The 13,214-nt window shown below is 33.0% G+C and overlaps 1 protein-coding gene across 1 annotated transcript in view; it reads left to right on the forward strand.

Moving 5' to 3' along the window:
- LOC111613131 (cytochrome P450 3A8-like) overlaps positions 1–13,214 on the forward strand; it is a 37,325-nt gene that overhangs the window by 8,523 nt on the left and 15,588 nt on the right. The window contains exons 4-8 of the mRNA XM_023354451.1: positions 4,562–4,592; positions 5,503–5,631; positions 8,355–8,592; positions 11,676–11,815; positions 11,861–12,004. Coding sequence (XP_023210219.1) covers positions 4,562–4,592; positions 5,503–5,631; positions 8,355–8,592; positions 11,676–11,815; positions 11,861–12,004 — 682 coding nt within the window. The remainder of the gene's footprint in view (positions 1–4,561; positions 4,593–5,502; positions 5,632–8,354; positions 8,593–11,675; positions 11,816–11,860; positions 12,005–13,214) is intronic.

The raw sequence follows: 13,214 nt of genomic DNA on the forward strand, positions 1-13,214 counted from the left end.
GGACCTAATTCTTGCATTCTGTGAAAACGGGTAAGATTAGCTATAATGTAATTATCTTAATCTTCACTATCGTTACTTTTTGCCCAGCGAAGCAGGTCCTTGCAGCTAGATTCTAGATTACTTAGAAAAACAGTCTTTTATATATATTAAAAAACTATATTACACATAAATGTACGAACAAATAAAAACCCAGCGAAGCGGGTACTTACAGCTAGCTTTATCAAGTATTTAATGAAAGCCAAAGTATTTATCATACTCTATAGCGGAAGTAAGCGAATCCCCTAAAGCAGGGGTCGGAATTAGCGGCTCGCGAGCCGCATGCGGCTCTTTGCATAGACGTTTGCGGCTCTTCGGAAATAAACTCCAATTTCATCTCACCTCATTTCACCGCAGCCTTATAACTTATGAGTTTATGAGATAGAGCCGCCGAACAAACTTCGACTTGTTCTCCGTCCACACATGACCACACTCGCGTTGATCAATATGAGTCGCATAAGAGTGGTAGCATTTGAAGCATATCTATATATATATAACCAATTGAACGCGTGTCCGTTCATCCGTGTAACGTTATGCCGAAAACGGCCACTAGAGGCGCCTCTGTAGTGTGACGTATTTCGCACATTTAAATTAATATGCGGCTCTCTGGTACTTTTGTTATCCTGTTTTCATGACAATTTGGCTCTTCTCACTTGACAAACTGCCGACCCCTGTCCTAGGCGAACTAAACTTCCCGCCTAAACTCAATCCTTTTATACGGATTGAAGGAAAAGGAATTCCACCAATCAGCGCTTAGTAGCTCTACAAGACGTCCGCTGGTGGTACGATGTCTTCCAGCCAATCCGCGGTCGAGTTTCCAAAAGTTGTCTGATCAGCGTTCTCGTGGTGATAACCGTCGTTCGTTTGAAAATACGGAAAAGCGCGGGAAATCGTATGTCGGACAATTTTACTTCGACAGTAGTATTTTTCGCCTGTAAAATAATAATATCTTGAGATTCGTATCTTTTCTCCGATAGTTAATATTTATAGTCTAAGATTATTTCAACCATTAATATTGTGAAATCCGGAATTTTTACCGATTTTTTTCCGATTAATGTCCCGTTTTACCTAAAACCTCATTAAATTTCCCTAAGAACATAGAGTGAAACCTAACTTGACAGAGAGAAAAATTTCGACCGCCCCCTTTTTTCCCCAAAGTAAACATTCGCCCATCTCAACAATATTCCCACACTTCAAACATAAAAGTTGATAGTTAACATATGATTTCGTCATCTTATTTGGGTTCCGGGGACAACTTTGACCTCCCAGCACACTTTTACCTCGCAACTAATCAGTCACATAACAGTTTTCCCACCGCGAAACGATAAAAGCCGCTTCTTTCTCCCTCCAGGGGAGTCGCTCATCGATGGTAGTAGTGCCGATAACCTAGGATTTATCTATAACTTTGTGCCCTAATTCGATTCTCGACGAATCAGTGGATTACCTGATTATTGCCAGGATATCTAAACCCATAAAGAGGTATGGAACCAACTTCTGTGAACTCTCTCTCGGCCCTTCGCGTTTTAGGCCCTGTACACACTAGGCGTTTTTCAACTCGCGTTAAACGCCGAGCAAACGCGCGTTAGCTCGGCGTTCGACGAGCGTTAGTTCGGCGTTTAGCACTGGCTCAGTTTGGAAATGGACGAGAAAGTAATTGATTGTGTGTGCTCCTCCATCGTCGCTATAAGGCAGCACATATATCTCAAAGCGCCCGTAAAGTGCCCGCAAAACGCGCGTTTTAACAAAAATCTATAAACGCGCGTTAAACGCGCGCTTGGCGTTTGAGTATGTACGGCTACATAGAACTCTTGGTTCTTTAAAACGCGCGTTGAAAAACGCCTAGTGTGTACAGGGCCTTAGGGACTCAGAAATTTCCCTCGATAATAGTTATTGTATCGTATATATAGGAACTGATAAATCGTTGTTTCTTTGTTAAATTGGTGTCCACTTTTACTTGTATATTGCCTGTCACCTTACCGACGGCACTCCTCCCTCCTCCACTCGACCTGCCACATTTTAATCCCGTTCCCTCGGGATAACCTAAAGAAAATCGAAGCCATCTCTGACTAGTGGGCAAATCTCTCCGACTTGAAAGCCGATCCACGGAGGCACGACGTAGTCATACCCTCTCGGTTCTCACAATATTTTATTGGGCTGCAATTAGAAAAAAATTGTATACCTGTAAACTCTCACTGTTAGCCAGATGGCAAAGCGGTGAAGGTGGCAGCCTACCGCTCTGGGGGGCCCGGGGTCAAGGAATTCCCAGGAATTTTTCGGGGGATGATCCGTTCGGATATGTCGGGCCCCGTCCCTTACCGGTGCCCCATTGTGCACCCGCACTAAGAGGACCTCTTATAGCAGGCCCTCTTAGTGCCCACAGGGCGAAAAGAATATAAAAAAAAACTCCCACTGTCGTCAGCTTCTCAGCCTGTCTTTCTTTTAATCTCGAGAACGGAGTTCGATAGATGAAAGTCGAGACTAGACATGGAAATATTAGGAACAGGAGTTTCAGCTTAACTATACCAGAACTTCTGATAAGTCATTTCATTTCAAGTCAAAACTTTTCCCCTGAAAGGTGTTAGTTGACTGGACTGACTCTATTGTTAAAGGAAGTATGATGTAGCAAGCCACTACTAATTTCAGGTTCAGAGCATATTAAATGAAAAATATGATTTAGAATTGCAGCTCGACATTGTAACGATGTCACAATAAACAATTGCTCTTTACAAATGAATTTCGTATGCTATATTTTTATTTGTATTGCAATCACTTCAAGACATACTAAAATTAAAATTAGGCAAAAAAAATTTATTCTTTGGTAATTTTTATTCTCACGAAAATTTAAACAATACTTTTTTAAGATTGATATTACTGAATTACATAGTAAAGCTCTTCGTATGGCGTTCGAATTGTGCAATATGGTTATCAACACATTCTGAAACTGCATAGACTCAAATTTCAACGGTCAGATGTTTTAATGTGGGAGATTCGATATCCAATCGAACAAATAGCCGCATTACGAGAAATTTTTTCCCCTCATTCATGATGAAGTTCTTCATTATTGTTTACGTTCAATAATGAAGGTGAGGGCGTAGGCCGGTTTTATAGTGTTGATTCCTCATGCGGCATATTTGCATATTATTTGCTTGTATAATTAAGTTTTGTACATTTGAAATATTTGAAAGCTCATGACTTCTGCATTAGACGTTTACCTTATGTATCGTATAGAAAAGGGTTTAAGCGATCTTTATTGTACGAATATTGTACGGGATCGTTTAAGAAACTCGCGAAGCCATCCATATTGCAGTAATGAAAGTTATAGACTTATTATTTATAAAAACAATAAACGCTGAAAATTATGTAATATCTAAAGAACTCACATGTAAAAGACTTTAATAAAGATAAGATATACCGCAATATAACGTGAAATAGGCCTATACTTTGCACAAACATTATGTTTTAAAATATATATCTAAACATACATTTTAAATGCCAATAAAATATAGTTGTTAATGTCGCAAAGTAAAAGGGAATATTGGGAAAAAGTGGAACGCTGCTCTTTGAAACCAATTGTGGAACTATTTTGATGCTTGACAGCATTTATTTTTGTTTACAGTTGTGTTTTTTTTTATTTCAGCGATCCGATTTATAGATTTAGAAAAAGTTGTATTTTTGACATACTAAATAGCTTTCTGGTCAAAAGTTTCAGCCGAATAACTTCTCGCTAAGAATTTAAAACTTAGATAAGTTCATTTGTATTTATTTATTTATTTGTATTTTAAAGTTTTATTAGCAGTCTCAAATCGGTACACACATGTTAGTTTGTTAGGCTTGCTACTGTTGTGAAATTTCATTACAGGGGATAAAGAACTAGTAATCAGTAGATGCAGAAAACTTGCATGTAAATAAGAAGTGGAACAGTATAACAGAGTAATGATGTCGAAGAAAAATATATTTTAAAAAATAACGTAAATTACAATCATGACTGGCTAATCACGGTCGCAACAGTAAGTTTAAAGTTTCAAGTTAATTAACGGTCAAACAATAAACTGAATTAGCAATTTTTACAGCTTGCTGTTATTTTGCACGCTTTTGTTTGGCGTATAATTGCCAGTAAAGATATGCCCATAAATTTCTGCCGATATTTATAATGGTGTAATCATAGCAACAACGTTGTCTGATCAATGTGGAAATATTGTTTGTAACGTTACGAGTCGTTTTACCCAAGTCCCAATGGATAACTACTGACAGAAGAACATTTATTTTTCTTTGTCCTTCAGAATGATACAATTCTTGATGAACCGGCGCAACAGAGCAAGTCTCGAGCCGAACTTGATTATCTGTAACTGGCATTATTTTGTTATTATCGATATTTTAATTGGCTCGAAAAAAGAAAAAGTAGAAGAGAATTTGTTAGTCTGTGCGTGATTTTCTCTTTAATTTCTTTTTCGTAAACTTCTATTCATAATACTAAAACGTAACGTATCTTTGTTTAATTAGAAACAATAAAAACGTTATATTACAGATATTACTTAGGAGCTAAACCGATATTATTAGTATCGGATTAGGATTTTTGGAAATTAGTGCAGATAAAAGATTTCGAAAATTTCGTGGATCGTGAGGTAAGTAAACGTTTTTTAAATATGTATAAAGTTATGTCAAAACTAACCCGTAATGGAAAACTAAGAAGTTTTGCGTTACGATATATTTATTGCCATGTTCGAATGCCTGCCATGACTACGTGAGGGATTCGTATCAGTTTGTAGAACTGATATTTAGTATTTTTTAACCTACGTATCAAATTTCATCGAGTTCCGTCTATTTCCCGAGTTATCGATTTTTATCGATATTTTTTATTTCGGTTTAAAGTTCTTTTCCTCCTTCTATCATTAAAGATATGTTTCGCAAAATGTCCGCTTGTCATTGTGTTTGTCATTTTAATTTTAATTTTTTTTTTTTTTGATTTTTCTATTTCTTATTTTTGACAAAATTCAAATTTTTAAATAACACAATATTGAAATTATTTAAATTATATTAGTCTATATTAAATATAATGTTCTAACTATGGATTAGAGATAGAAAAATTCCAGTTTCGCTTCTGGAACTGGAACTGGAACTGTTAAAACTGATTGAAGTACGAAACTATTCCGAGAGAACGGTTTCTTGCAACTGCTTAGTCTGTTAGACTACACGGTTCCACTGAATCATTATGTTTTGTCGGAATTGCTGTTGGAGTTGACGTTTTCTCATAGGTTATATATATGTATAAAGTTGATAATAATCTATTATTTTAAACCGAGTAAAGTGATTGTAAGTGTTGGTAGCATTAAATTTAATTTAGTGTTGTTAATAGATGTTTGACGTTTAAACATTTTTTATCGATTGCTTACAAGGAAACAGTAGATTAAAAGTGAATATCTTGTTAAAAATTTTTTAATCCTAATATCAATATGCTGTTTATTGCAGTTATTCATTTCGGATGGCGGAATCCCTCACAAATACGGTAGAGAAACCTTAAGTCTTAAAGAAGGAAAGGAATGGAAAAATGCTCGAAGTATTTTGTCACCCGGTTTCAGCACAAACAAACTAAAACAGGTGTGTCAATTTTTATTACTATTTAGTGAAGAAAGAATATTTTTTTAGAACTATTTTTATTGACGAAATTGTCTTTTGAATATATCGATATGTAAAATTTTAAAGCAGATCTATTTTAACTCTTCCAGCTAGGAGCCAGTAGATTTCTGTAAATTCTTTTGATCTTCCTTGCAGATGATTACGAAAGAATATAAATGCTTGGTGCATGCATGACAATTTACCTTCTTATAACTAAGTTTCTCATTTCCCGGACTTTTTCTTGTCCCGGGATTTCGGGAAAAAAATGAACCGTTTTCCGTGATCCCGGGAAATCCCGGGATAAAATTAATTATTTTTAAGATATAAAAAAAATCTTGAAATCAAATGATATAATTATTTTTCATTTTTTAAAGTAATTTAAGGCGTTCTGCAACCTCCAAAATCATATTAATAATGCCGTGTAAGATATATATTAAAAATTACTTTTCAATTACGTAGAAATTTTCACAAGTAGAAAAAATTTATTAAAGTTTGCTGGAAACTGCATATAACAACATCAACAACAACAACAAAAATGATTTGAATTGAGTTGAAAATTTTAAAAAATGAACGTAGAATAAACTTCTAACTTAAAGGTAATTTTCGTTTTTTAAATAAAACACAATACAAAATATTGTTGTAAATTTTTATAATAAGATTTTAAAAAGCAAAGATGATCAATACTCCGATCATTCAATCTGATTCTTATTTTAGAAATGAGAAGTCCTGCTACTGAAAATGCTCTTTCCGATTCAATTGATGTGAGTAGAATCGTGTTTAATGCATTTGAGAGAAGACAGATGTTCTGTTTTTCACGTGTAGCCTGGAAGATTTCTAGTTCGTTTTCGAGATTCTAGTACCTATTTTGCTCTCTAGTATCCTTGATTTGTCTACCTCGGCTGCATTAATAGCAACATCAAGCTTATAGCCCAATAATTCGGCAGTTCGTTTGGCTTTAATAATCAGATTTATGAAGAAAAACTTCATACTTGCATACTCGTTTGTATCCTTGCCCAATTTGTTCAACCTGGCGTTACACAGTTATCGAAGCTACTGCATGGTTAAAAATTAAGACAGCATAAGCACAATTATTCCAGATATTACAGATTCTGACAAGTAAAGAATTTTCAGAGTCTTGCCACAAATAGGCTACATATTGATTGTTGACAATCCGTGATATGCCATAACGAGCAAAAATAAAAAAAAAAAAACTAATAGGTAGGTTTAAAATTAATAAATAGAAATGTATTCTGACGGTTTATGAGTTAATTATATTTTCTATTTGCAAAATTTTTTCAACCTTAACACAAAATAAGGAAAAAGTGAGCTTTTTAAGAAATTTGCGGGATTTCCCGGAATGAGAATAATTTCCCGGGTTAAAAACAACCGGAATGCCGGGATCTCCATAAGGTTAGGGTTTCTCAGAGTTGCGTAAATTATGGGAAGTTATTTTATTTCGATAACAATAAATAATAAATAAATTGATATGTTGAAAAATTTTTCATTTATTACCTTTCCTGCAGAGGTTTCTGCTGACAGACATTTTTTTATGTGGATCAGTAGCGAGCCGCGGACCTCTATTTGGAAATCATCTCTATTTTGGAAATCATCTCTATTTTGGAAATCATCTGAATTAGTTTTCTTGTTATTTTCTACAAAGCGGAAACGTTCTTTCAGATCTCAGAAGTTGGGTCAATATTTACCTCTGGAAAAAAATAAGTAAATTTGTTTTTAGGTTTCATGTAATACGAAAGTTTTCAAAAATAATTCGAGATGACAAATTGTCCGATGCTATACGATAAGAGATAAAACTTTAAATATGTATGTCACGAACGAGCAAAGCGCGTGAAATATTTCGTATTTTTTGCGTACAATGTATGAGAACATTTTTACGAATTAAAACAGTATACTTTTTAATGCTTTACTGATACGCAATATAATGAGTAACTTCGTAAAATATATTGGAGTAGGATGGAAACGATTGAAACGACAGCAAGTTATGATATACCGTACTCCCTCGATTAAACCCTGGACTTTGAATAAATATCGTGGATTGAAGTTAAAAACATAATAAAAGTTAAAAATAAACCCGCAATTTCAAAAACTCCGAGGGTTTATTTGAAATCGAGGTTTATTTTTGAAGTAGTGCACTTCACAGTATAATGTAGGTTCGAGTACCAAGAAAGAAATTTAATTAATCTAAAGTTTTACACTTCGCAAAGGTTTCAAAAAAGGTGAACGAGATACACTCATTTGTCTCCGACACTATTTGGCAATCATTCTTGATATCATTTCTTTCATTCCGTATATTTTGTTAATGTAATTTTTAGAACTTAAATGTGTTGATACTTGGCACTAATTAATCCGATTGATTAGTGAATCACTTAATTAATCGACAGTTTGGACCACAATAGATTTTATCCATGTTTTGCGATTCCACTATGCGTCAAACTAGTACCGATTTCAATTCGGTGATATAGCACTTTGCTCGACGTTTTCTTGACGAAAAAAGTCCATTCCAATTCATATCCCATTTCTGAGATTCAATAAAAAAATCTTAAATTAATTTACACCAAACAATAATTTGTTTGATGAAAATGCGAATATTTTAATATAAACTCAATATAATTTGGAATAATATAGTTATTCTTCATGTCTAATTCGATGATTACTTCTTTTGTAATTTATTAAGTAATGAATTGCAGACAGTTCCTTTGGTGGAAGATGCGATTAAAGTATTTTTAGACATCATTTGGAAGAAAGCCAACAACAAAGAAGAATTTAATATATTCCCCATGTATCACACTTTAACGATGGATATAATCGGAAGAACGGCTTTTGGCATTAGAACTAATATTCAAAAAAATCCTGAAGATATTTTCATCAAGAATGTGAAATATATTTCGACAGATACCGTTTCCTCAAAAACTGTTTGGCTAATACGTAAGTACGATCATTTTTACAAATACTCGTATAGAAGAGCGTTGATTATCCGAAATAATCAACACTGTACGAAAAATCGGTTATGTGATAAATGAAGTTGAACAATTTCAAATAACCGATTTTTTTCCGGCAATTCATTTTGAGAGAATCGAACTCTATTGTATAGGCAATTCTCGCTTTACAATTTCTCTGGTAGAATGTCTGGTTTTAAATCTGTAGAATCTATTGGTTTTTAATGTCTAAAGTTATGTACAGCACGTTTCTCTCAATACAATGAAATGTTGGTATAACGTATGCCAGTTTAACGAATATATCTTGAATTCCTTGCCAATTTCCTATTCAGCTCAATGCAAAAATGTTTCAGTTTAACGAATATCATTATAACGAAAATTTCAGTTTAATTAAGTTAATAAAAATTCTGTTCGCTACGAAAAAATAGATTTACTAGAACGAAATCTATAAATGATGAATATTATGTTAAAAGATCTGGCAACATTGATTTTAATCTTTAGTCATGGATTCGTTTTAATGCTATTATGTTACACCTTTAACTTTATGAGAAAAATTAGAAATAAACAAAAAACAAATGCAGTTTTCTGTGGAAGAGAATAATAAATTATTAGATAACGTGTAAAAAGCAAAAAGGTACTAAGCAAAAAGGAATTAAGCAAAAAGATGTGCCTGACGACCTTCTGGAATGCTGTGTCACAGTACTGGATTTTATCGAAAACACTGATGATAGAAACAAAACACACGAAAATTAGACTTGAAGCAGTTGTTTACTAGAAAATAACGGCTTTAATCAGAAATAACAATTAGAGAGACACGATTTCAACTAATGGGTACTACTGTATCGTTATTTTAATGGTCCGCTCCAGATATTTTTTGTAAATTTTTTTACAGGTTAATTTTTATTCTAATTTAATATAACATACATTCTGAAAGTGTGAATTTCGTTCTATATAAATACTAGTAGACAATAATGGGTTTTAAAAGCTTTCTTATTTCAAAATGTATTCGAATTTTTTTTGCGCATTAATCTGTTCATCCTTCTGTCGTTTCTTATTCTCAAGAAAGGTGTTAGGCGGAAAAAAGCTGAAACCAAATATGAAAAGACTACAGGGAGGAAACATTGATTAACTATACACGACCTTACAATGCAAACTGGAAGTTACGTTATTTAAATTCAAAAATATCACCCGAAAGGAGTTAGATGACCGATACGACTCTATTGTTGACTGAAAAATATGAAGTACAGAAGCAAGCCGGTACTAATTTGAAGTGGAGAGCATATTAAAAACGAAAAATATAATTAAAAATTCCAGCCCGGCACTGTGACGATATCACAATAAATAATTGCTCGACATTAATAAATTTATTTTGTTCTTGCATTTTTGACGGTATTTCAATATAACGAAATTTCACTGTAGACAATATATTTCGATGGTCACCTGAATTTCGTTATACTGACATTTCGCTGTATAACGTTTTTTCGGCTGATATTTATGTAGGAAAAATTATATTTACATTTCGAACAATTCAACATAAAAACAAACAAAGCAATATTTGAAAAAAGTTTCAAGTTACGTCCTCAATGCAATTTGTTAGACGATCAGAATCACCTGTCCACAGTTGACAGTTGTGAAAGAGACGGCCTTACCAATACCTATAGCCCGAAGAAATCACCTGTCGACATTATGAAAAGTATCCCGAGTGTGAAGAAATGGAATATTCGTCTGAAATATAACTGGCACTAGAAGAGGTATCGTACTGCCATATAATACCAACATCTCTTATGACCGAAAGTCTAAAACTGTTTACACGGTTGCTCTTTCTAGCACGCTGGCAACAGCAGTTGTTAATGTTGCATTTTAAAGGTGATTGTTTTCACGGTTGCATAGATTGTGTGTGACATCTGAAATATAAACCAATCGGGTTGGGGTAATGATATGATAGTCGATTGTAAAGTTGTTTTGATCTCATTTCACATGTTGCAGTAGGCTAAGTTCTTTAACTAATTAAAGTGTAATTAAAAAGTCGAAAATCAGTAATCCTCACCAAGATAGTATCAGAAACAAAGTAAATAACTTTTCAAACCAGTTACTTACCCAACAGCGTAACCAGATTCCATGTAAAAGGAAGAGGCGTTAGATAAATTCTAATATGGATCCTAACACATTTTAATAAATTTTCGCTTTTAATATTGACTGAATGGATTATAACAAATATGTGTAAATTACTGTCAGTAGTTAACTCTACAATTAAATTATGTTTTCAATATTTAGTACTTGTGTTGACTTTTTCATTACAACGGCACTGGCATAATTAGGGAATGTCCTAGTTACGCCAGAAAAAGCGACTATGTTAATATAGATTAGAACGCTGTCGCGTAACGTCATTATCAGTAGCCCATTAATTTTCCATTTACAGAAAAGTTAGTGTTTAAGAACATTGATAGATCCTAATTGACTTTGTTAACAATGCAATAAATTTGTTATGTTGGAATTTATTTCTCTTTTTACCGTAAATTTTGTCTGAATTCTTTAGAAGAAATCTTTTTATCACTGTGTGTTATTTGTTATATCGTATCGTAAGCATTGCGATTAGAATACGGCATTGCAGACAGTAGCTTATTGCATAAAAAACAATAAATTATTCGTAACAATTATATTATCTGTTTGGTAATGAGAAGAATAATTATTACACATTTTATATCCTAGTATGATTGTTTTAACTTATACATAACGAGCGTCATTCCGGTTTGTCTTATTCACTTTAACTTAATTTTCCACATTCAATAAAATCTGTTAAACCAATATTAATACTGTCAAGCGTATAAGCCAACATGTAGAATGCTGTAAGCCTGTTTTTCGACCGATAAAAACATTTTATAATGACAATTATTTACTGGCAATCGGGTAGCGCAGATGATTTAAAAATTTTAAGAAATTGATAAATTGTACTGTACCCGAGCTTTATGTAGACGTTTTATTGTCTTAGTGCGTTACGTTGTTACTATACGTTAATTATCTCATAATACAGAAGAAGAAATAAATAAGTTTAGACTTTTTTTACTTTTTCAGTTTGTTTTAGAGAATTAGAAGTGATTTTATCTATACTTCGAATAATCATAGATAAAATAAGAGGTTTCTTTGGTTTACCTTCGATGGAACTCTTATTTAAAAATTTAAATGATGTCATCCAAAGCAGAAAGACGAATAAGGTAAANAGAAGAAGAAATAAATAAGTTTAAACTTTTTTTACTTTTTCAGTTTGTTTTAGAGAATTAGAAGTGATTTTATCTATACTTCGAATAATCATAGATAAAATAAGAGGTTTCTTTGGTTTACCTTCGATGGAACTCTTATTTAAAAATTTAAATGATGTCATCCAAAGCAGAAAGACGAATAAGGTAAATTATGCAGTCTCATTTCTTTATTATTTAAAATTTCCTAACAATTAAATTATAACATTGTTCTATACCAAAATTCTTTTGTGAAAGAAAATGTTAGTTTTTAAAATGTACTTTAGTGTGCTGAATATGAATCTGAAGTCCAAAATTTTCTATCCAAAGCATTTTAAAAATTATTTCTTTTTTCTGAAAAATATCTAATTCAGACAAACATTCTGTTACTGTTGTTCGAACTGTGGTGGAAAATTTTGGAGAAAGATGGTGCCCTGTTACCAAAAGACAGAATTAGGGAGTGTAATTATGTCTTTTGGTCAATTTTTTTAATAAAGTACAATTTGTTTTTTGCAACGATATATCGCATTTGTTGGATGAGCTTCAGCTGCCACAGAATACTGCGACTTATCAACTTCCGCCTTAAAGGAGTTTTGCTACACAATAGCAACAAATATCCGCCCGTTCCGGTCGCTCATTTTGTTCATATTAAGAAAGACTTTCTTTCGACAACATGAAGGTAATACTGGACAAGATAAAATACCAGGAGCCAGAAACTGATCTAGGTTTTTCGGGGCCTAGGGCTTATTTAAGTCCAATGGGGCCCCATTTTTGTTAGATTAAGAATCTTTAAATTGGGTTTTAAATTCATTTTTAATCACATCAAAATCAGAGTTGAAATATATTTATTTACGAAAAGGTATTGAATGACAAACTTTATATCTTGTATAAAAAACACAAGAAATAAAGAAATATTTACATTGATTAATTACTGACAAATTGTAATCAATATAATTATTATAATCAATTGCATTAATTACAATAAAATAAATAATATTAATAATATAATAATAATTATTATTTATAGCATTAACTATTTTTTACTATACGATTTCATTGTTAATCAAAAAGTATTAAAAATTTATGATAATAATTCAAGTTCTGTTGGACACTAGGGGGCCCAGGAGGCAGGGGTTAAGCCCTATTAGTTCCTATGTAGACCCGCCCCTGCCAGATGCATAGGTGGAATGTTTGTGCTGACCTCAAAGTGGTTGCAAATGCTAACAGATCTTCATCTACTGTTTTTTAAGTGAATTGGAGAGTCGAGCTACTCAGTCACTACTCAGTGGCGCAATAGTATGGATAAAAAGCGCAATTGCTTGGAGTTCTACCAACTGAGCCCTAAACCAATCTTTTATAAAATATATATAATATATAT

This window comes from Centruroides sculpturatus, unplaced genomic scaffold (assembly GCF_000671375.1).
Source record: "Centruroides sculpturatus isolate CEXI.00-Female unplaced genomic scaffold, Cexi_2.0 scaffold1733, whole genome shotgun sequence".
Classification (NCBI taxonomy): Eukaryota; Metazoa; Arthropoda; class Arachnida; order Scorpiones; family Buthidae; genus Centruroides; species Centruroides sculpturatus.